The sequence below is a fragment of the Vulpes lagopus genome, chromosome 4 (assembly GCF_018345385.1).
Source record: "Vulpes lagopus strain Blue_001 chromosome 4, ASM1834538v1, whole genome shotgun sequence".
Taxonomy (NCBI): Eukaryota; Metazoa; Chordata; class Mammalia; order Carnivora; family Canidae; genus Vulpes; species Vulpes lagopus.
Window position 1 is genome coordinate 134,445,830 of NC_054827.1, and position 22,063 is coordinate 134,467,892.

The following is a 22,063-nucleotide window of genomic DNA, read 5'->3' on the forward strand; positions in this document are numbered from 1 at the left end:
GGATGCCTGGGTGGCTCAGCGATTTAGCACCGCCTTCAGCCCAGGGCCTGATCCTGGAAACCCAGGATCAAGTCTCACATCGGGCTCCCTGCATGGAGCCTGCTTCTCCCTCTGCCTATCTCTGCCTCTCTCTCTCTCTCTCTCTCTTTGTCTCTCATGAATAAATAAAATCTTAAAAAAAAAAATTAAAAATTAAATCACTTCCTTATATGAGACTCATGTTCATAGGGTTCATATTCACTGATGGAGGTAAAAGGATTTTTAACCACCCAATTTGATACTCTCAAAGAGTCCTTGGCTCTAATGCATCCCTTCTTGAAAAAAAAAAAATACTCAGGCTCTGAAATCAGAGTAGCTTGCTGGTAAATGAACATGTATACATGCAATCCAACATTTAGGAATATTCCCAAAGCAGAATCCAGAGCTCTCCTCACCTCTGAAAGGTGGCAGAAGCAGCACCTGGCACACACTGCTCTTTGGCTTTCCTTTGCTCTGACCTGCCACTTGGTTGTTCAACAAATACTGACTGGGTGCCTACTTCATCCCAGGAACTGTTCTAAGAACTAGAGACGCAGCTCAAAAATAGGTTAGATCCCTCCTTCTTATGATACATGCTAAGCAAAGTCAGAAAAAAATTTTTTTTAAAAAGTCAAAAAATAAACAGGTAAATGAAACGAGGAAACAAGATAATTTCAGGCAGTTAGTGTTTTATGCCAACAGAAATGAAACAGGATAACATGATACACGTGCCTGGGATGGAATTTGGGGGGAAGGGAGGCACATGTCAGGGTGGTCAGAAAGAGCTTCTCCCAGGATTTGGATATTTGAGCTGGATCTGGGTGACAAGGGCTAAGGGTGGCCTGAGGGGGATCCCTGGCAGAGGAAGTGACAAATACAGTGGGAGGTAGGAATTGGATCTGAAGATGGTCTGACGAAGGGTAAGGGAGGGTCCTGGAGTCAGACAGGCCTGGGTTTCAACCCCAACTCCGCCACTTGCTAGCGGGGTAACCCGAGTTAAGGTAAGTCTGCCCATCTATAAATTGAGCCGATCAATAACGTCATCCTGAGGGTTACTGAGGCGATAAGTGCAATATGAAACACCTGGCCTAGTGCCTAGCACAGGGCTCAGCAATGACAGTTACTCCAATGTTAACCAATGGTGGGAAAAGTTCCTGAGAGAGACCGGGAAAGGGGTCATAAACATTTTTGGCATTTGTCTCTAGCAAACACATAAGGAACGCTCTCTACCTGTAAAATAATCATGTCCGGCCGATACTGTTTGCGCAGTCCCATTTCAAACATCAGAAACTTGAGCATGTTAAATGCCTCTTCCTCACCCATGTGAAGCAGCAAAATGCCTGCTACAAAGCTGAGACCTTGGCAGTATCCTACTTCCTGGTCTAGAAGCGAGTAGGCCTTCAGGATGTTGTAAAGTGACAGCTGCCCTGCTCCGAGCTGGGTAGAGAAGTACGGATGCGTTGGAAAGGTTCGCCCTGCAAAAACAATGTGTATTAGCTGTAATTTAAAAAAAAGAAAGCCTATTGAACCAGAAATCGGATGTGCTTCAGGTGAAAGAACAGATCTTTGGAAGCTGGATCCTAAATCAGCTCTGTAAACCAGGCAGGTGGTCGTTCTTAGGATAAGGTTGGCAATGAAAAATCGGCAATTATTTATGCTGTTGCGGTGGTGGTTCCAGTGAAAGAAATTAGGGCTATCTTTGGTCCTGCAGGTATCTGGAGTTCAAGCTCCAACAAAAAGAAAACTGCCTCCTCTCAAGAGGAGCCGAGAGCTGTGGGGTTTTGCAGCTGCCCTGTCCCACACCACCTGCGTGCAGCCAAGGCCTCAGGGCGCTGCGGACACCCCCCCACCGCCCCATCAGCTTTTCCCGGCCTGCACGTATTCTGCCTGCAAATGCTTCACACTACATGCGTATTTCTGTACTTTTAAACCACAGGCAGTGCTTTGAAACAGCAGGTGTTTTCTTTTACACAAAACAGTTACCTTCCAGAAAGAAGTAAAAAAAAAAAAAAAAAAAATTTAAAACCCTCAACATCCTGATTATTTTCACAAAAAGCTGGTGTTCAGATAAGGTTTAAAGACTTCTTTTGTCTGGGAGGCTCCTGTGGCTGATACCTGTCAAATCCCAGCTCACCCACCTCCCTCCTGGAATGTGCCTGAAGGGGAAATGTGTTTTCAGGGCAAAAAGTACTTGTGTGAAAGAGGAAAGGTCTAGAGCCAAGCCAAGGGCCAAGATCGGACTCAGGTAAGAATTATGGCCTCGTTTGGATCAGCAAATGCCGAAGGTGATCTAGGCCACAAGCTTGTTCACCTTAATTATTCGGCCTCAGGAAAGGGAGGGATCACGCATTCGTGTGTTCTTGCTCAGCTGTAAGTAAGAAAGCATTTAATCAACCCTGGATCTGTTTGACCTTGATTTAAGAGGCTAGCAACCGTCTGACTACTTTCCGGGCTTCTTGTCCTTCGCCCATTTCTTGCCTGCTCTGCCTCTTCCCCCAACAAGATGTCCCCAAACTCACCCTGAACATGTCACCCCCACTGCTAGAAAGCACTCAGTGGCCCTCGGTGCTCCAGGAACAAATTCTGCGCACCCAGCAGGGGAGCTCTGCACACCTCCTCACTTCCTCTCCCCCAAACCCCAGACTCTCCTCCGGGGCATAGCCTCGGGGTGGCACAGGGGGTGTTTGGAGGCTCTGCATGGGGTGTGTATGTGTGTGTGTGTGTGTGTGTGTGTGTGTAACTGCGAGTGCCTGTGCATGAGCCTGAGGGGGGGTACTTACATCCGTGCCTTTTCCTAGTCTACCATGGCATGTACAGCTCAACCATAATTAAATACTCTCTAGCAGCCACATTAAAAGGCAACAGGTAAAATTAATGTTAAGACCACTTATTTAGGGACGCCTGGGTGGCTCAGTGGTTGAGCATCTGCCTTCAGCCCGGGGCGTGATCCTGAAGTTCTGGGATCGAGTCCCACATCAGGCTCCCTGCATGGAGCCTGCTTCTCCCTCTGCCTGTGTCGCTCATGAATAAGTAAATTAAATCTTAAAAAAAAAAAAAAAAACCAACATAAACAAATGTGATCTCAACACATAATATGCAAATGACCGAGACGTTCCTTTTGCATTCTTTTTTTTAAGTTTCATACTAATATGCCTTGGAAACCCAGTGTCCTCTTCACGCTGACAGCACACCTCAGGCTGGAGATGAGCCACACTTCCCACGCTCAGTGAGCTCACCTGACCACTGGACTGACAGCACCCGGGATACCTCTTTCCTCTGAGTCTCACTCCAGCATCGCTACCTGCTTCCCAGCAGTGGGGCCCTTCCCACCTCTGCATATTCCACACATGGCCCACCCCAGCCTGCCATCCATCCACCCCTCGCTCCGACGTCCTCTGGGTCTCAAACAGGCACAAGCGCAGCACACACACCGGCCCCATGTGGGAGGGAAGGCCAGGAGAGACTGGGTCCCCTTCCGACCTGTCAACGTTAGCCCTTCTGCTTACTGGATGCCCTCTCCTATCAGATGCCATCCCTCCCAGAAACGAGAGCCAGCACCAACCGGCCCTGTTTGTGGAGTGGGCATTCCCAGACTTACCTTTACTCTTATTATCAGAGCTGACGTACAGCGTTGTTAGTTTCAGGCGCACATTCTGATTCGACAATTCTACACATGACTCAATCCTCACCGAGACAAGTGTCACCATATGACCTTATTACAGTACTACTGGCCACATTCCCTATGCTCTACTTTTCATCTCTGTCACTTATTTTGGGACTGGACACTTCTACCTCTCTCTGAATATTCCCTTCATCTATTTCATACCCCACCCTCCTCTAGCAACCACTAGTTTCTATTTATGAGTCTGGTTTTTTTGTTCGTTTGCTTTGTTTTTTTTTGTTTTTTTGTTTTTTTTTTTCATATTCCACATATAAGTGAAAGCACATGGTATGTGTCTCTATTTCACTTAGCATAATAATACTTTCGAGGTCCATCCACATTGTAAACAGCAAGATTCCACTCTTTTTATGGCCAAGTAATATTCCACTGTATACATACCACATCCTTATCCATTCATCTATCAATGGGGGACATTCTCCATTTAATCCTTGCAAGGCTCCCAAGAGAACAAGCCCAGCCGGCTGGGGAGTAACTGGTGCCACTTGACAATTATAAGACCACTTGACAATTATAAGATTTGCGGCAGGGCATTCACGGCCTCATGTCCTATATAACCACAATGGCTCTGCGCTCAGAAGGGTCTCGTGCTGGGTTTAATGCTCTGCGTCAGTGCCCTGAAATTCTTCATTTTTGAACAGGGGAGTCTGCATTTTCATTTTGCAACAGGCCCTAAAAATTATATACCCTGTTTGAGGCAGGCAGCCCCCATGGTAGCTTCCAGGAGTTGCTACAGCCACATTTCCCACAGCTTTGCCACCAAGCAGTATGTTATGAGAGGCCAAATTCCACCAAACATATGACCTTTACTAGCACGCTGATGTGAAAAGAGAACCACATAAGAACGTCTCATGCTGTGGCCTCCGGCCTCCAACAAGCACCTCTTGGGAAAGGTTCAGCTGGAGGAGGGTACTGTCTGTCTGACGGCAGAGCCCAGGCCACCAGTGGTCCCACACAGATGCTCCAAGGGGTGCAGGGACACGGCCCCAGTGGGCGTTGCCTTACATTCTGCTCCAGAGCCACTGGTGGCCAGGCCCCAACACTTTCTGATCAACTACAGATCTTGAATGTTATCCAATTCACCAATAAAAAAAAAAAAATTACACAGAGCATCTCTTAGGCTAAGAACAAGCCATCCTCAGATGTACGTTTCAGTGGCAACTGCAGTACTTTAGCAACCCCTTCTGGACTGTGGGTCCTTGATTTAGGGGACTTCAAAAAGCCAACCAAGCACTCTAGGTGGGGACAGGCTTTATCTCACAAGACCACAGACCATACATCACACAGATAATACCCCATGAAGCATTTTAGGCAAGTCTTACACAAACAATAACATCACCCTCGTTTTATTCCTGAGAAAAATGTGGTAAGTGAAAGCATTAGAGCCCTTTAGTCAAACCACCCCACTAAGAAGTGGCAAACCCAGGATCCGAACACTGGTCCCTGACTCCAGAGACTGAGTTCTCACACTGCAGATGTCAAAGCAAAAGGTATGGGAATTGGGGAAACACAGCTATTACCACCACTCACGTTGTCGTCCCCAGCTCATAGCACCGAGTTGTCAGGAGAGCCAAAGTCCCGCCTTCCTTTTATCATGGAAAGTTCAAGTCCTCCACCTCCTCAGCAAAGCCTTCCCCTGGGGAGTCCCGGCTCCTCCAACGCAGGTTAGTGTTTTTTTGCTTAACTTCTCACTCAGTACTTCCACATGTACCAGTCGTGCCTCCTATATCTGTCCTGGCTGTGTGACCCTGGGCCCTTGGCTAATTCCTCAGAGCCTCCACTTTCCACCTGTGAAAAGGGAGGAGTGTGACTGCATTTACTGGGGGCCGCTGTGAGGGTTAAATGCAAGAGGGTGTCAGGCCTGGTGTGACGCCACACACAGCTGGCCCTGAATGAGTAATGGCCACTAGGGTGGGGTGCTCCAGATGACCACCAAGCCAGCTTTCTGAGAAACAGGGTTATCACACAACAACAGACCTGCTCCTTGCACCAAAGAATCTGCAGGCTTAGATGTGGGCTTTTGAAAGTACTCATGTGAGCACAGTAACAGTCATTCCCCTGCCCCTGTACTCAGAGCTCCCTTTGTGACAGGAACTGTGCCACAGAACCGAAAGACCAACTTTTTTATTTATTTATTTATTTTTTGCCCCTAAGAAACTCACAATCTGGTAGAAAAAGAAAAAAAGATAAATCCAGAAAATTAAAGTATTTACTGACCACAGGACCTCCACAGGGTGCTGGGCACAGGAGGGACGTGGCCCTGCTTGCACAGGGCTTTCACAAGAATAAGAGAGACCATTTCAGATGACTGATGGTGCTAGTGGCTCTCCTCCATCATGTGGTGGTAACAAGCACCAAGAGTAGAGGTTAGAGGTATACAGAAGTATAGTTTACGGAGATGAGCCGGAAAGCCAAGAGGACTGGCCCAGGCACAGGGTAGGAGTCTGGGAAGGCTGCCTGGAGGAAGTGACTCTTCAGCTGAACCAAGCAGGGGAAAGAGGCATGAACAAAAGGAGGGTGGTGGGGAAGCACAGAGGCAGCAGGAACCACATGGGCAGGGCGCAGACTGCTCATGGGCATGGCCCATAGGTCAGGGGCTGGCCATCACGAGGGAGGATGTGAAAGTTAAAAGCAGGGCCTGTAAGCTTGGATACCAGGCTTAGCCTGTGGGCCATGTGAAGGACATGGAGCCAGCGCAGGCCACCGAGGGGGCTGAGACAGGGGACTCCTCACTAAAGAAAACTCTGAGAGCCAGCCTATGAGATGGCCCAGGACGAGCAGAGACCAGAGGAGGTCAACTGGCACATGAGCCAGGGGACAGTCCTTTAGCTCGGAGAGCACCAGTGGCACAGCGAACAGGGCAGGACTCCAGACTTACTCTCGGGGCAGGCTTAGACTGAGAGAAGGGAGTGCAGACTGCGGAGCTGCGAGCACGGGGAACCAGGTGGGTCATCAAGATGGACTGATGGGGAAGAGCAGACTGCGGCTGAGGGTAGAGCGCCGGCCAACTCCTCCTTGGACCTATAAAGCTTGGGGCATTTCATAAACGGGACCAACACAGTCGAGTTCTGCAACCTCCCACCAAAACCCTTGAAGATTTGAAATGCATGTCACAACTCAAAATCTGTGACTTTTAGAACGGTGGCAGCGTGTCGGTCGTGTACTAGCTAACCCCCAGCAGGGCCGAGGGCAGCAGCCCGCAGTCGCACACACTTACGAGTCTGCGGAAACACACAGGAAAAGCCACACTGGGGACCACAGCGAGTCTACTAAAGGGCTCGTGGCAGTTCGAGTCAAAGTTTGCCTCCAAAGAGTTCACGACTCACTATGTTCTTGCCAAAGATGAGTTACAGGACAACTTTTGGTTTTCATAGTTTGGGTTTTGGAATTATAGGATTATAGATCTGTGTTAACTTCTATTACAACTTACAAATCAGGTGAAAGGATAAATCACAGAATATTTTTAAGGGAAAGTACCTTTCCTGCTTCTGAATACGTAGCTTGAATTAGGCTTGGCGAGTGCTATTCAACCTCGCTCCTGGAGGACTCGTTTTTACGGAAGTGAAACCAGGGTAATTACCTAGACAGAAAGGACTCACATGGTGAGCAGGAAGCACGGGGGCCTATATGAGAACACTCAGGTTTTATTTGAAGCCCTCGGACATTTGATAACGATGGAAAGGAAAGACACCACGGGTGTGGTGGGGTGCGCATCTTGGACCAGGACGGAACTCGGTTCTCAGGCTGGGTCTTATTTCCCCCCTGCCACCTGAGCAGGAGGCATTATGCTCCTCATTCTCAATAGTGGAGAAAAGAACCCAGAACGTTTCTACTATTTAGCTGAACATCTTACAACATAGCATGTGAACTCTGATGAATGGAGAGAGAATCTTCCTCTGTGGATGTGCCTACGAGGCAGCGTGGTCAAGTGCAGAGGAGTAGCCCCCGATCCCAACAGCAACAGGTGCAGCTCAGAATCGACCACCTCGCCTCTCTGAACCTCAGTCCCCTCTCGACAAAGGCCAGAATGCAGAGTTTGTGGAGCTGAGGGTACATGTTCAATGCCTGGCACAAGTGGGTGCAATTGATGGTATGTAAGCACGGGCAACTGTCTTCAGATACACCACACAGAAAACATACAAAAATCCAGCTTCCAACCAAGAAAGGTGTGTGTGTGGTGGGGCGGGGGGGGGGGGGGGGGGGGTAAGGCACACATAATAACAGTTCTGTAGCAAAAGTGCACAATTTCTATTTCAAGGTAGGGGCACAACTATCCCTTTACTGACTACAACATTCCATCTGAGCCTGAAAATCTCCCGTTCTAACGGACTTCCAGAGGCAAAGGCAAGTTTTAACCCAGCAACTGATTTCTGTGAAATTGGGAATTCATAAACATGGGGAACTGAAAGCTGATATGAATTCCAAATAATAACAGAAACAAACATCATCGCCATCTCAAATCGCCAAACACACCTGGGAACCCTGAACTTCCAGATCTTTAGTTATTACACCCAAACCAGCCCAGTCTCTCATGTTGCAGTGTCAGAAGCTGTCGCTGACCTTCTTTATGCAAGAAGCCTGTTCATACAAACCTCATCAAGCTAAAACAAATGTCCTGTGTGTTTCATGAGATTCCCGACACAATTTCCTGTCCCACAGGGTCTGGGACTCAGTGCAGGACAGGCCCCCACGCCCACTCCCAGGCTGGGGAGCAATCACAAGCATCTGGTCTCCAGCTCCTGGCTGGAGGAGAGGAAGAATGACTGCCCATTTGACTTCGTAATGCAGTCTATGTATTACACCAAATGCTATTTGGGGGGTGGGGGTGGGGGGAACAGGACACTATTTCCCTACATGGCATTTTTCTAGGTCAGTGGTTCTCAATTGTATGGTTGATCTTTCCAGGGTCCATGAGGTTCCCACTCCCTTCTCCAACTGTGTTATCTATTGATGCAAAGTTAGCTTTTTCTTCATATATTTCAAACAACATAAATGTGCTAGATTGGATGCAGAAGCAAAAATGAGAGAAGGCATTTAATTCTATTAAGCCAGGCATTAAAACATAAAACAATGAAATTGAACTCCAATAAAAAAAATTAATTTAATTTCATTTAAAAAAAACATAAAACAACACCTCTCACTAAATTTCTTTTCTTTTGGAAAATGCACAGTTCACACTGATATGTTTATACGTATGTGTTTATTACAGTCCTTTGTGCATCTGCATTCACATAATCCAGCACTGAGTACTGCAACCCTCCAACCCCATTTAGAAGGTACTAAGTTAGCACTGGGAAGAAAAAAAGAAAAAACTATTCTTATGAACTAATTTATAAAGTTAGTTTTATCTCTGCATGTTAATCCCCAGCAGGGACTGGAGCCTGGGGCAGGGCACACATGGGAACACGTCTAGCCCCTTGGACCTCACCGCTCAGAGCGCAGTAACTACAAGCAAAACGCGGTTTACTGTTTTGTTCGAAGCCTGTGAAAAGATTCTCGAAAGAGCGTCTGACTCAATAAGAAGCGAGCGGCCTGGCGCTGAAGGACTCCAGCCTGGGAAGAGAACCTCACTCCTGCCAGCCGAGGAGGCTGGATCAAAGCCGTGACACCCTTCCTGCAAACGCATCCGGCGACGGGCCCTGCCTCTCTCCAGGTTCTCATGGGCTCCTAGGGACAGAAAGGCAGGCCCTTCAGATTTCTCTCTCAGGCGGGGTGTCCCTCACACGCAGGAGGAGGAGGAGACCGCAAAGTGGCGAGAGTCAAACGTGAATACTAACTCCTCATCTGTATTAAAAAGACCTGCCGTGATCCTGTGTCTCGTGTGTGGCAGTGGAGCCACGTGCTGGCAAGACCGGGGAGGAGACCCACGATTCGGACACATGTCCAAATGACCTACAACTTAATTTCACGCAGTGCTCAGGACAATCTAAGTGGTCCTTCTCAGGGATGTTTTTCGGGGACGACTCTTTCTTTCCTTCTCTGTCCCTCTGCAGGTGAAGATCAGCTTTCTTCCAGCAGTTTTCAAACACTAACCACATCAGAGCCACCCGAGTGCCTGTGAACATGCGGACACCCCACCACCACCCTCACCTAGAAATGCTTCCTCTGCGGCATGGCAGGGCTGGCGGCCTCCAGGAACATGTTCTTCACAGGGTCTTCAAGGACTCCTGCAAGGGACCCCTGCTTGGTCTCAGGAGAAACCCTCCCCACCTTTCAAGTGTCCTGCCCCACTGTCTCCACAGGCCACCTGACTCCATCCCAGGAGAGACCCTGGGGCCCCTGAGCTTTGTTGACTTGGCTGCAGCTGCTCGGGGAGCCCAGAGGTCAGTTGGGGGCACACACAGGGTCACCTGCAGAACTATTCAGTTAGTGGCGGCCCCAACACTTGACAAACAAGTTTCTTTCTTTGGCTTCTTTCACAGAGAGCCTGGAGATCTCTGCATCTCCAGGGGGCAGGACTGGCTAATCAGCACTCAGCCTGGACCCTCTGACTCCCTGCCCCTCGGCTTCCTCAGTGGCAGGGGAAGCAGAGCAACCCAACAACCGAACCACCTCCAGGTCTCCTTCCCTGATGAGCGCTGTGATCCTAAGGTCTTCTTAAACTGCTGCATTTAGCTCTGAGTGGCATTTGAGAAAGGCCGGGGAGAAAATATGCTCTGTAGAACTCCTCACGATTTTAGTGTAATAATGTGGTTATCGGTTGTTTCGTGTTCGTCTTCCCCACTGGAGCGTGTATTTCTGAGAGGGCAAGGAATGTACCAGGTGCTCAGGAAGGATCTGAGGAACCACTACTGAATGAGTAGGGGCAGGGGCAGGGTGAGGGGGAGAGAGAGAGCTGCTCTCTGGACAGATTACTTTTAAGAAATGTTTGGCTAAGTCCAGTGACCCCTGGAACTGGCTCCTCCGGAGTCCGCGCGCATCTCTGCTAAATTCCACAGTCAGTGAACCCCAAGTTTGTAGCTGAACATTAGCCAAGGTGGGAGTCTTTACACTGTGGAAATTTGTGAATTCTAGCTAAGGACTTCTTTTTGGCTTGGAGGTCACAAGGAGAGTTCAGACCCCTACAAGAGGAGATGAAGTCACCTCACCTTATCACACCCACACTTAGTTCTGTCGGTCTGAGGCTAAAGAGTGATCGGTAAGCCACTGAGATGAGCAATAGGTTATCGTATATGGTCTGGATGATACCACAACAGACAGGGACAGGCCCTTGGGAATTATGCATGTAGCTGTTAGTGCAAGAATTTCTTACACTCTTGAGTTGTGACTGTTCAAGGGACCCCCATAAAGGCAAGTCCCCAACTGGCCAGACAGGTGGTACAGAACAAGATCACTGCACGGCAAATTTTAGGTACTTTTCTGGTTTTTGCCATTAACGCTTTTTAGTTTCTCACACAGGACGTCAACCCCAAGATGAAACAGAAAGTGGTGCTCACTCTCAGCACCCATCTACTACCCAAAGCACACAGGACTCAGCTTTTGTGGTGCAGCCAAGCAAGGCAAATTACCAAAAAGGGAGTGAGAAGGGAAAACCCTCTCTGCCCTTCTATAGTCACTGTTCTTAAACACTCTCAGCCCATCCTTCATTCTGGAGGCTCTTCTCCTCCTCATCTTTTATGGACTCTAAAAAAGCAAGGAGAAAATTCTTCTTTCTAACACTCAGATAATAGCTCCTTTTCTTTAAGACACCAGGCAGCTTTTATACCTTTGGTTAAAATATGTTAAGTGGAAGCCAACATCAATACGACAGCTCTCATGCTGGACTATGGAGCCAGCCACGTCTCTGGATATACGCTTTGCGCCTCACTGCAGCAGGGGCACGGCTGCGCCCGTTCACAGGTCACTGATGGAAGGTCTCTAGAAGCCCATCAGACAATACTAGCTCTGGTCACCAAAGACTCACCAGACCTCTGTGGGGTATGTAAACCCCTATGTTACCACTTTAGTGACCTATAAAACACAGATGAATAACACAAGTCATCAATGTGGAGGAGGATTAGGGACAGTTCCTGTCTCTGCTCTTAGATTTAAGGGTGTTCCTGTATTTCTGGACCTGCTCACATTTTGCTCCGGCTAAATCCCTCCTGTCAGGGGAGAGGCTGGAGAGCCTCGTGGGTGGAAGTCTTCACTGACAGGAGGTGTAGGGGCTGGGGTGTCAGGAAGAGGAGCCCCTGAAGCGGTGGAGGACAGAGGAAGGGAGCTTGAGGGGGTCTCTGGCTGGCAGCCTGTAGTGTGGGAGTGGGAGGCAGAGCCAGAAGGCAGGGTGCCTGTCTGTCCATGTTGTCTGCTCGGTATGGAGGACCAGAGGAGAGAAAGGTTGCGATTACCTGTGGGCTGCACAGATGATAGGAGGTAGAACCCGACTTAAAAGGTGGGGCAGGTTCCCGAACTAAGAATGATTTGCTAAGTGGTCTTTGCTCAGCCCAGGAGAAGCGATTTTCCCTTGGCTGGGTGTGGTCAACTCTGAAGGTGCATTGCCTCGGGGAAAGCTGTGTTGGTGTGTGGCAGGCAGATCCAAGAAAGAGCAGCTGTATGGTGTCCCTGAAGGGGCATGATACAGAAACTAAGACGACCCCAGGCCTAGAACTTTCTGCCACTGAGTAGCTTGTCAGCTGGACAAAGTACACACTTCTCTTGGCTTCATTTATCACCTCCACTGTAGCGCAGATAGTATGTGCCCAGCTTCATACAGGGTTGTGTAAAGCTGAAGTCAGACAAAGCTTAAGAATTAAGTTTTATAAACTATAAACCACTGCCTGACTACAAAGTCTATTATTCTTACTCTTTGGAGGAAAAAAAAAATCTTATGAAACGCTGATTACATGAAGAGCTAATTTCAGAAAGGAAAGCAAGAGGCAGGAAAACAAAAACCCACGAAGATCCAAAATACAACTAACCAACAGGCACTCTGTTCTTGTGACCAGGATAAAAGTGCCACTTCCTAAGAAGAACTGAAATACTGATTTGTTTTTGCTCAGCACTACACACCTTTCTTGGGCCTCGACTTAGCCACAGTGTAGACCAAACAACTAACTGGGCAAATGCCACCCCTGGTGAGAGGGGAGCAGGAAGCAATGTTTGCAGGAACTCCTAAGTGAGGCCTCTCCGAACCTTGCTGAGCGGAGCCAGCAGTGTGCACCCTGGGCCCGCTGCTGGGTAGTTTCTCCAGCTCCGGTCAGGAGAGAAGTCCGGCTCTGGGAGGGTCCCTGGGTAAAACCTGGACACCTGCACAGAGGTTACGTGGAAAATGTATTGTTGGAAAACAGCTTCTTTTGGGCACTGGGTGGGTATGTGGAGGGCATCTGAAATGGAGGCCAGGACTGGGAAAGAAGTGAGCTGGAGAGGTGGCCAGTGCTGTGGGGAGCAGAGCGGGGTGGAGCTGAGCTGGCCTGGTGGGAGCAGGGGGTGCAGAGGGGTGGGAGGGGGAGCCAGGTAGGGACGAGAGGGCAGAAGTGTCACCTGGCTCTGAGAATGAGGAAAGGGAGAGTCTCGGTCGCACGGACCCCATGACAAGTGGAGTGGGCTCATGGCAGGGGAGGGACCCCCACCCCAGGCCTTAATGCTGACCAGGCCTTTTCATCCCCCTCTGCAGGAAAGTGAGTACCTCTGAGCACCAGGAGGCAGAAGGTCCACACTGCCTGGGGAAGGACGAGAGGAATACTAGTGAAAACTAAGAGGACATCTGTAATGAGAGGGGGGACAGGCTCCCCTCCTCCTCCTCCCATCCCACGAAACAGTGGCGAGCAGGCAGAGAAACCGGCTGTACCTCCCACCCCCTGCCCCCTCCTACTCTCCATTTATTTTTCACTTCATTTCACGTGATAGGAACATAATGACATTTTTCTGTTACTCATCACATTAGCAAACACAGCTGCCAGTTCACAAAACTGCTCTTCTGGGGGTCAGTGGGCCAAACGGGCTCCAGCCCCAGGCCTCACACTTGGTCCCCAAGGGGCAGTCACGGCCTGTCAGCAGCATCACCCTTCACCCTGGGCCAGCCATCGCCATGGGAACGCACAGGCATCCCAGGCTCAGGGGGCCTCGGAAAGGGGGGGGCTGGCCTTCAGGGGGGCTGCCTGTTAACCGTATGTCCGTGCTCCACAGCAGTCCTCCCTGTGCCTCAGTTTACTCTTTCTTAAGAAGATTCAGGGCCCATTCCTCAAGATGTTATGGGGGCAGGGGAGGGAGTGCGCCCTGCAGGTTATTTTGAGCAAGTTACTTAACCTTTCTGTGTTTCAGTTTTCTCAGCTCTCAACAGAGATAGAACAATATCTGCCTGGGCGTGTTGCAAAGACTAAAGAAGGTACCTTAAGTAACTTTACAGGACATTCAGCCCAGGGTGAAGGTACATATTAGCTTTAAATACTAATGATAATCGTGACAATGTCGAATGTGGAAGTATCACGGCGGGGGAGCAGGGGGTGGGACCCAAAGGCCCAGCAGAAACACCGGATCCAGTCTGAAGGCGGGAGGGAGAAGAGGCTACGAGGGTCTGGGGCAGTTTCTTAGGACATCTGAGCTTGGACCTAACAAAGAACTCATATGAGGTTAACCATTCATTCATTCGTTCATTCATTCATTTTGAAGTTAACCCTTTAATTTGCTACATGGCTGGACAGGTAAGACTCGATGCTGTCTCGTCTAGCCCACACCCCAAACCACTGGGCAATATCCTCCCTCCCTCCCTCCCTCCCTCCCAGCTGCAGGAACCTCAGGAGCCAGGCCACTGTGGGGCCCGGAGCACAGACAGGAACTCTGGGGAGCCCTCAGCGGCAGCCGCCAGGATGGATGTTCCAGAAGCAGGACCACGTGCTCTAAAAGCCACAGGCCCGAGCTCCTGCCACATGGGGCCGGTGGGGGCCTGGGAGCCCTGCTGCTAGCGGCTGTGATGGGGAGCAGACAGAAGAGGATGCACCCCACCTCCACCCCGCTCATGGCCACTGACAGGTCAGGGGGGCGGGGGGCTCTTTCATACACCACAGTGATAATCCTAATTCCACTCGTTCCTCACTGGGGCAGGTGCAGATGTACCCAACACAGTTTCCCCCATCTCAGGGCTTTTAACACTGTTCAAGAGACAAGGATGCCACCCTGTTTCCAGAATAAACCGGTCCCAAACCCACCTACAATTGCTTTCTACAACTTTTCTAATAAGTCCTGTCTGTAATTGATAAAGACTAGGGCATGCCTCCTGCTATTAGACCGAGCGTCGGTTCTGACACTTAGGTTTTCCAGGATGTTCCTTCGGTGGACTCTAAAACCTCCTATCAGTATCTGAATTACTGAACTGAACGGCGATCACGACCGGAGCCTTCATGCAGAGCGGAGTTAACAAGCTGCCCGGACAAGAGAGAGAGATTTTTATATACTTGAAGGCATCTGTGATTGCCCCAGGGCTTTTCCAACTGGAAGTCTCAGTAGTAAATTTTGATGGCTAAACCTAAAGGCAGATCGCTAAGCAACTCAGACGCTCTCTTCCCATTTTTCAAGCGAGTGAAGCTTCTGCTGGCATGTCAGGCTGACGGCCGACTTACCCAGGTCGATAAGGATCGCGTGCTGTTGGGAGGTGAGCCGTTTTAGGAGTTCTTTGTATGGTGTGTCCTTTGGCTGCTGTTTACTGGGAAACTGGTGTCGAAGGCGGTACTGCTCTGCCAGGAACTTCCAGATTTCCCCCCGAAGATGACGTGGCACACCTTCAAGGGGGTGGTGGGGGTGGGTAGAAAGTAGATTGTTATGCTCAGAGCATGACTTAATAAAAATGAGTTAGGTTTCATTCCATTGACCCAACCTCTTGTTCCACAGGAATTAAGAGCATCGAAATGGAAAGTCAAACAACCAACATTTTGTCCTCTCTGCTCCCCTCTTTGCACAGCCCCATCTTTCCCCCCACCTCCCATGGCCCTCTTGCTTGCCTTGTGGCTCTCAAGTACATACTATGTTCAGACTGGGCCAGACCCAGCAAAGGCTGAACTGGTGAATGGCATGAGCCCCTCTCTGGTGCCTATTTAGTAATGTTCTAGGGAAAGACACCCAGCCACGCAAAATTACAGTGCAAGATGCCGTCTCACACAGGGGGCGTGAGCCGAGTGCGGGGGTTCAGATGAAGGAGACCAAGATGGCACGGAATCCTTCACTTGTGCCAAGATGCCTGAATGTGGGAGGCGAGAGAGAAGACAGGTCAGAGGAAGGAAACCTTAAGGGCAGTCAGGCTGGATGGGCTACCTCGAGAGGCGAAATGAAGGGTAGGGAACCTGCACTTTATCTGGCAGCTCTGGGGATCTACGGAATGTTCTTGAGCAGCCTAACTGGGGAATCCTGCTTAGACACCATGAGCGAGGTGGGCAGAGAAAGGGACAAGAGGCTGGACACCATCCACACAAACGTGCCTTGGGGACCTGGACACAAGAAAAGCTATCCGAGAGCCTCTCTAGCTCATGTTTTAAATACAACTGATTTGAACACTTTTCCAAGTGGTTAAAAACGTCGTCTAAAACTAGGAAAAGCTCTCTTGAAGCCAATGATGTTATTTAAGGGAAACTTCATTAGAAAAGTGACGCTTTTGAGTCAAAACTTTCTGGTTGGGGATGCCTGGGTGGCTCAGCAGTTTAGCACCGCCTTTGGCCCAGGTTGTGATCCTGGAGACCCAGGATCGAGTCCCATGTCGGGCTCCCTGCATGGAGCCTGCTTCTCCCTCTGCCTGTATCTCTGCGTCTCTCATGAATCAATAAATAAAATATTTAAAAAAAAACACCTTTCTGGTTCAGGGGGATCCCTGGGTGGCTCAGCGGTTTAGCACCTGCCTTTGGCCCGGGGCATGGTCCTGGAGTCCCGGGATCAAGTCCCGCATCGGGCTCCCTGCATGGAGCCTGCTTCTCTCTCTGCCTGTGTCTCTGCGTCTCTCTGTGTCTCTCTCATGAATAAATAAATAAAATATTAAAAAAAAAAACAAACAACTTTCTGGTTCACCATTCTTCCCAAATGTGGAGATGGGGAGAAAAGGCAGCCTGCAGAATAAGACATTGAATCTTTCTCGTCTCTGACAGGAGCTCCCTTGAGAGAAGAGGAACCTCCGATTTAGGGATGGATCTTTCCTTCCATTCAGGAAAAACTGTGACTGCTTTGTACACTTCGCTGCTACTCAGCGTGCCTGGCCAGGATTCCTGGTTTTCCACTGGCCACGTCTGAGAGAAGTCTCACCAGCAGGTAACATTTACCATGAGGTGACCAGGTGCTGCCACCATTCTAAGTACTCTGTCATCCCCACGACTTGCAGAGGTAAATAGGATGATGATCCTCAGGGTAAAGACAAGGAAACTGAGGCCAACAAGAACAGGTCCCTCGCCCGAGATCACCCAGCTGGTTAGGAGCAGAGCAGAGAAAGGGACTGCTGTTTTTTCTTCATGTCTTCCCTGTCACAACAGTCAGACAAGCTGCTACTCAGATGGGTACTGGAAAAACATATGTTATGTTCCTGCCTGGAGGTTAGTAATAAATTCATCATTTCTGGATCTGAACCAGAAAGTAGTCCATGTCATTTATTACCAGATCCACAAGAAACTGTTTAGAACAATCAGCCATCTCTTAGAAATACTCTAGGTAGGGCGTCTGGGTGGCTCAGTCAGTTAGGCATCTGACTCTTGGTCTCAGCTTGGGTCTCGGGGTCATGAGTTCAAGCCCTGGACTGGGCACTACGCTAGGTGTGGAGTCTACTTAAAAATAAATAAATAAATAAATACTCAAGGTATGGAAGTAATTTGATTTTTCCCTTACACAAACTAGCTATAAAAAAAAAAAAAGTGAGCCTGTGGGAGAAACACAGGGCCATACATAACTGTGACCTCACCCACACCTTCTCTAAATGCTGGTCTCAATATTAGTCTCATGACCCTGTGTAGTAGTGGGTTGAATGGTGGCCCCCCAAAAATATATGTCCCCATCTTAGTGCCTAGAACCAGTGAATGTGATTTGGAAAAAGGTTCTTTAAAATATATTTTTTAAATTTATTTATTCATGAGAGACACAGAGAGAGGCAGAGACACAGGCAGAGGGAGAACAGGGTCTCCACAGGGAACCCGATGCAGGACTCGATCCCAGGACCCCAGGATCATGCCCTGAGCTGAAGGCAGACGCTCAACCGCCGAGCCACCCAGGTGCCCTGGAAAAAGTTTTTATAGATGATAATTAAGGTCTTGAAATGAGACCATCATGCTGGTTATGCAGGTGGGCCCTCTATCCAAGGACATGCATCTTTATAAGAGACACAGAGGAGAGGACAAGAGAAGCAGGCACTGTGAGCAGGAGGCAGGGACTGGAGGGGCGCAGCCCCAGGCCAAGGAATGCCGACAGTCTCCAGAAGTGGCTAAGGGCAGCCCCGCCGACGCCTCCGCTCCCACTCCAGACTTCTGGCCTCCGGGAGTGGGAGAGAAAAACGTCTACTGTTTTAGCCACCAATTTTGTAATATTTTGTTATGGTAGCAACACAAAATGGATATACCCTGACGTCTGCCTTTTTATACCATTCCGTTCCTTCTCTCCCTGCCCTCCCTGCCCAGAGGTATTTCTTAGGGTGCCAGTACACATGCACATGCACTCACAAGACCTTAATATTTGAAACTATATCAGAAGTCAATGTGGCTTAGAGGCACCTGGGTGGCTCAGTCAGTTAAGCATCTGCCTTCAGCTCAGGCAGGTCCTGATCCCGGGGGGTCCTGGGATCGAGTGCCACATTGGGCTCCCAGCTCAGCGGGGACTCTGCTTCGCCCTCTGCCCCTCCCCCTTGCTCGTGCTTGCCCTCTCAAATGAATAGATTAAAAAAATCCTTAAAAAAAAAAAAGATGTAAATGTGGCTTGAAAAACAATCAACATGTTAAGTGATTTATAACGGGACTTTTCACAAAATATTCTTTTCAGACTGGGAAATCTTCCCAAGGTATGAGATGACCAATTTCCTTTTATTACTAAATCATTCCCATTATCTTATCAGACCTTCATTTTTTTGGAGGAAAAAAATACTGTTTGTGTCACTGGACCAGACCACATATTCTGGTATTTAAGAGAGCTTGGGTTTTGTGATTTAAAAACAAAGAGTCGTGCAAATCAGAGCCAGTGTTTCTGCCTCCACTCATAACCCACTCTTATGCTGGGTGGGCAGGCTGGCTTCTGTGAGGACAGGAGGTCCCTCCCCCTCAATGTCAGTACCTTTTTATTTTTTACTGACTTTGGACATGATTTGTGCTCGCCCTTTTTTTTTTTTTTTTAAGCCCTTCTAAAAATGCAAAAGGTATAAAGAGGGTGAAAAACCACTCAAAACTACAGTGAACATAGAATTCACCACCCAAAGCAGGAAGCTCTTGAAAGCAAGGGGAGGAAGGTATTAATTATTGCACCGGGCAGAGCTGTAAACCAGGGCTATGCTGGGTAAAGCAGACGTTGCAAATGTGTTGTGCGCGGCTTCCTACCTATGTGCCCACAGAAATAGACAACTCTGTTAGACCATGCACCACTTTTGTTTCATTTAACTACTTGTCTCGGACATCTTTTACACCGGTAATTATAACTACTGTGTCATTTCAAGGACCATGGCACACGATGGTCACACTGTTGGGGTTTTGGGGTTCTGTTTTGGTTTCCGATTCTACTATGTCATCCTTCCTACTGCAGCACGTTTTTGACCGATTAATTTTTAGACTAAGTTTCTAGGTGTGGCATTGCCGGATCAAAGGTGAGGAACGTCTGCATCTGGCCCGTCTTGCCAACTGCCCAGGCGGCCTCTCAGCAATCTCATTCCTGAAGAGTATGCTCCAGTTCATACACTTCTACCTCGCTCTCTTTAGTGAAATCATTCAAACCCTAACTAAGCTTTGAGTTATGTAAAGCTCTGCAGAATTATTCTTTGTTGTCCCAAGTTGGTACCCTAATCCTGCTGTTCTGATCTAGTTTTAACTTGGGAAGCTTATAAATGCCTTTTTCCTATCACTTAGGGGAGTCTTCAGATCATTAGGAGGAAGGGCCTCATCACCCATACAGGGACTGTCTTCTCTTTCAAAGGCTCCATAGTAACTTGGCCTCTACCATAAAGGCCAAGGGGGTGGTTCTGATTTAGTCTTGTCTTTCTATTCTGGGCTGCAAGATGGACTGTCGGCATTTGCTTGGAGTCATTACATCTTATGTGTCGAAAGCAGCTGAATCACTGACAGAGCTCTCTGTGCAGTTAGAAATAGAGTCCCTGCCACAGGCAGTGATGTGGTCATGTCCGTGGCTACAGAGGGAATTCCAGGTTGGCTCACCTCGGCATGCAAACTATACAATCACCTATGTCATACTTCACCACGCAGGTTCCAGGTGCCCACCATGTTTCCATCGGTCCCCCCCCACCTTGTAAAATGCATAATGAAAAACCAATGCATCCAGGTGCCAGGCTTATAAGAAGCTCACGCTTCTGGAATAGCTGTCACAGACCCTTGCCACTTCCCTTTTGTAGAAGCAAAGCCACCTAAAGACTATCATTTAGTCAGCAGTGAAAAGGAAAGAACAGACTCATTCCTTTCTCTGCTTTCTCCTGTTTCCAGATAGGAATCTGGGACCATGTGGTGCAGTGGTTAAGCCTCCAGCAACTGCACAAAGAATGTGAGAACAGGAAGAGCTGTGAGACCCTCAGTATGGTCTGTGCCTCTCATTCTAGCAGCTGGGAGGCCTGAGCCCAAAAAGGGGAGGATGTCGGCGAAGGTCACAGCGGCAGTCACTGGCCAATCTGGAGCCTGACCCTTCAAGACCTGCAACACTTCTGGTCTCTGGCGCTGCCGAGGCAGGTTCAACCACAGGTAGTGCCGTGTGGTGGTGAGAACTCTAGCAGAAGGGTGTGTGGGGAGCTCTGGGGTCCTGAGCCCGTTACCTCTGAGTAATGTTTCCTTGTCCATGGAAAGGGGAAAGTCATAACTTAGCAACAACTTATTATTACTAAAACTGATGCTACAAAATTCAGATAAAGGTTAAATAGTGCCCATAGTAGATGACAGAAAACTGCTCTGCTGTACCGTCTTAGAGAGGAATAACACTGTGCAACTTCTTCCACTGAGCTGCTAAATAAAGTCAGAAGAAAACTAACAAACTTCATACATGTTTGCAAAGCTTTGTCTAAATTTTTGGTTATAAAAAATTAATTAATTAATTCTTGGTTATTCATGAATACATTGACCAGAACTCAGTAACCACTAGAGTTAGACTCGAAAGCCTCCGATTTTGCCAGGAGATGCTAATAAACATCTATTTAAAAGAAATAGTTGTTTTACTTAAACACTAACAATCACAGGGACACCTGGGTGGCTCAGCAGTTGAGCGTCTGCCTTTGGCTCAGGGCATGATCCTGGAGTTCTGGGATCGAGTCCTGCATCAGGCTCCCTACATGGAGCCTGCTTCTCCCTCCGCCTGTGTCTCTGCCTCTTTCTCTCTATCTCTCATGAATAAATAAATAAAATCTTAAAAAAAAAACAACACTAACAATCGACCAAAGTTAGAATGTAAAATAGAGCTATTCAAACTAGCTGTGAAGAACCAGTTTTTGTTTTCTTTTAAAATGTTCCAAATAGGGGTGTCCGGGTGGCTCAGTTGGTTAAGTGTCTGCTTTTGGCTCAGGTCATGACCCTGGGGTCCTGGGATCAAGCCCTGCGGCAGGCTTCATGCTCAGGAGGGAGCCTGCTTTTCCCTATGCCCCTCCTCCTGTTTGTTTTCTCTCTCCTCTTGCTCTCAAATAAATGAATAAAAATCTTTAAAAATATAGAGAGAGTGCTCCAATCCACTGCTGATTCTTTTTTACAAAATACACTAAAAGTGAATTCATATAAAAATGAAACAGGAAAAGAAAGACTGACAATATATAAGCCCACTTTTTTTTTTTTTTTAAAGGATCATCCTTATCAAATCGCTGCAAGTTTCTAAATGCTTAGTCTCAAGTTCTATACTTACGCCAGCAGCGGTGTGGACTGGCACACAGTCAGCAAACACTGCCCACCCACCCGGGCCTTCCAGGACAGCAGGCACGTGCAGTGTCCTTCCAGGTACCAGCTTATTTACTGCTCACAGCCATCACTGTCATCACCCACATCTTACCTATGGGGAAAGTGGGGCTCAGAGAGGTGAAGCTGCTTGCCTAAGATCACAAAGTAAATCAGTTACAGCTGGGGTCTAAACCTGGGACTACCTGTCTGAAGTCTTCACGCAAAACCCCGTGTTGTCTCCTGACAGTGCTCAGAGGGGAGCTGTACGATTCGTTTTCACCTTACCATTTAACTCAGAGTGTGTCACCATTACTCAGTTTATAGGCAACTAAGCGCCGTATTCCTATCTGCTTCTTGTTATCTGAGCTTCTGG

At 48.5% G+C, this 22,063-nt stretch overlaps 1 protein-coding gene across 5 annotated transcripts in view; it reads right to left on the reverse strand.

Annotated features, from left to right (window-relative positions):
* TBC1D1 (TBC1 domain family member 1) overlaps nt 1-22,063 on the reverse strand; it is a 239,014-nt gene that overhangs the window by 21,296 nt on the left and 195,655 nt on the right. For all 5 annotated transcript variants that reach the window (XM_041753548.1, XM_041753547.1, XM_041753549.1 and 2 more), the window contains 2 exons: nt 15,232-15,390; nt 1,249-1,493 (listed from right to left, as the gene is read on the reverse strand). In XM_041753548.1, coding sequence (XP_041609482.1) covers nt 1,249-1,493; nt 15,232-15,390 — 404 coding nt within the window. The remainder of the gene's footprint in view (nt 1-1,248; nt 1,494-15,231; nt 15,391-22,063) is intronic.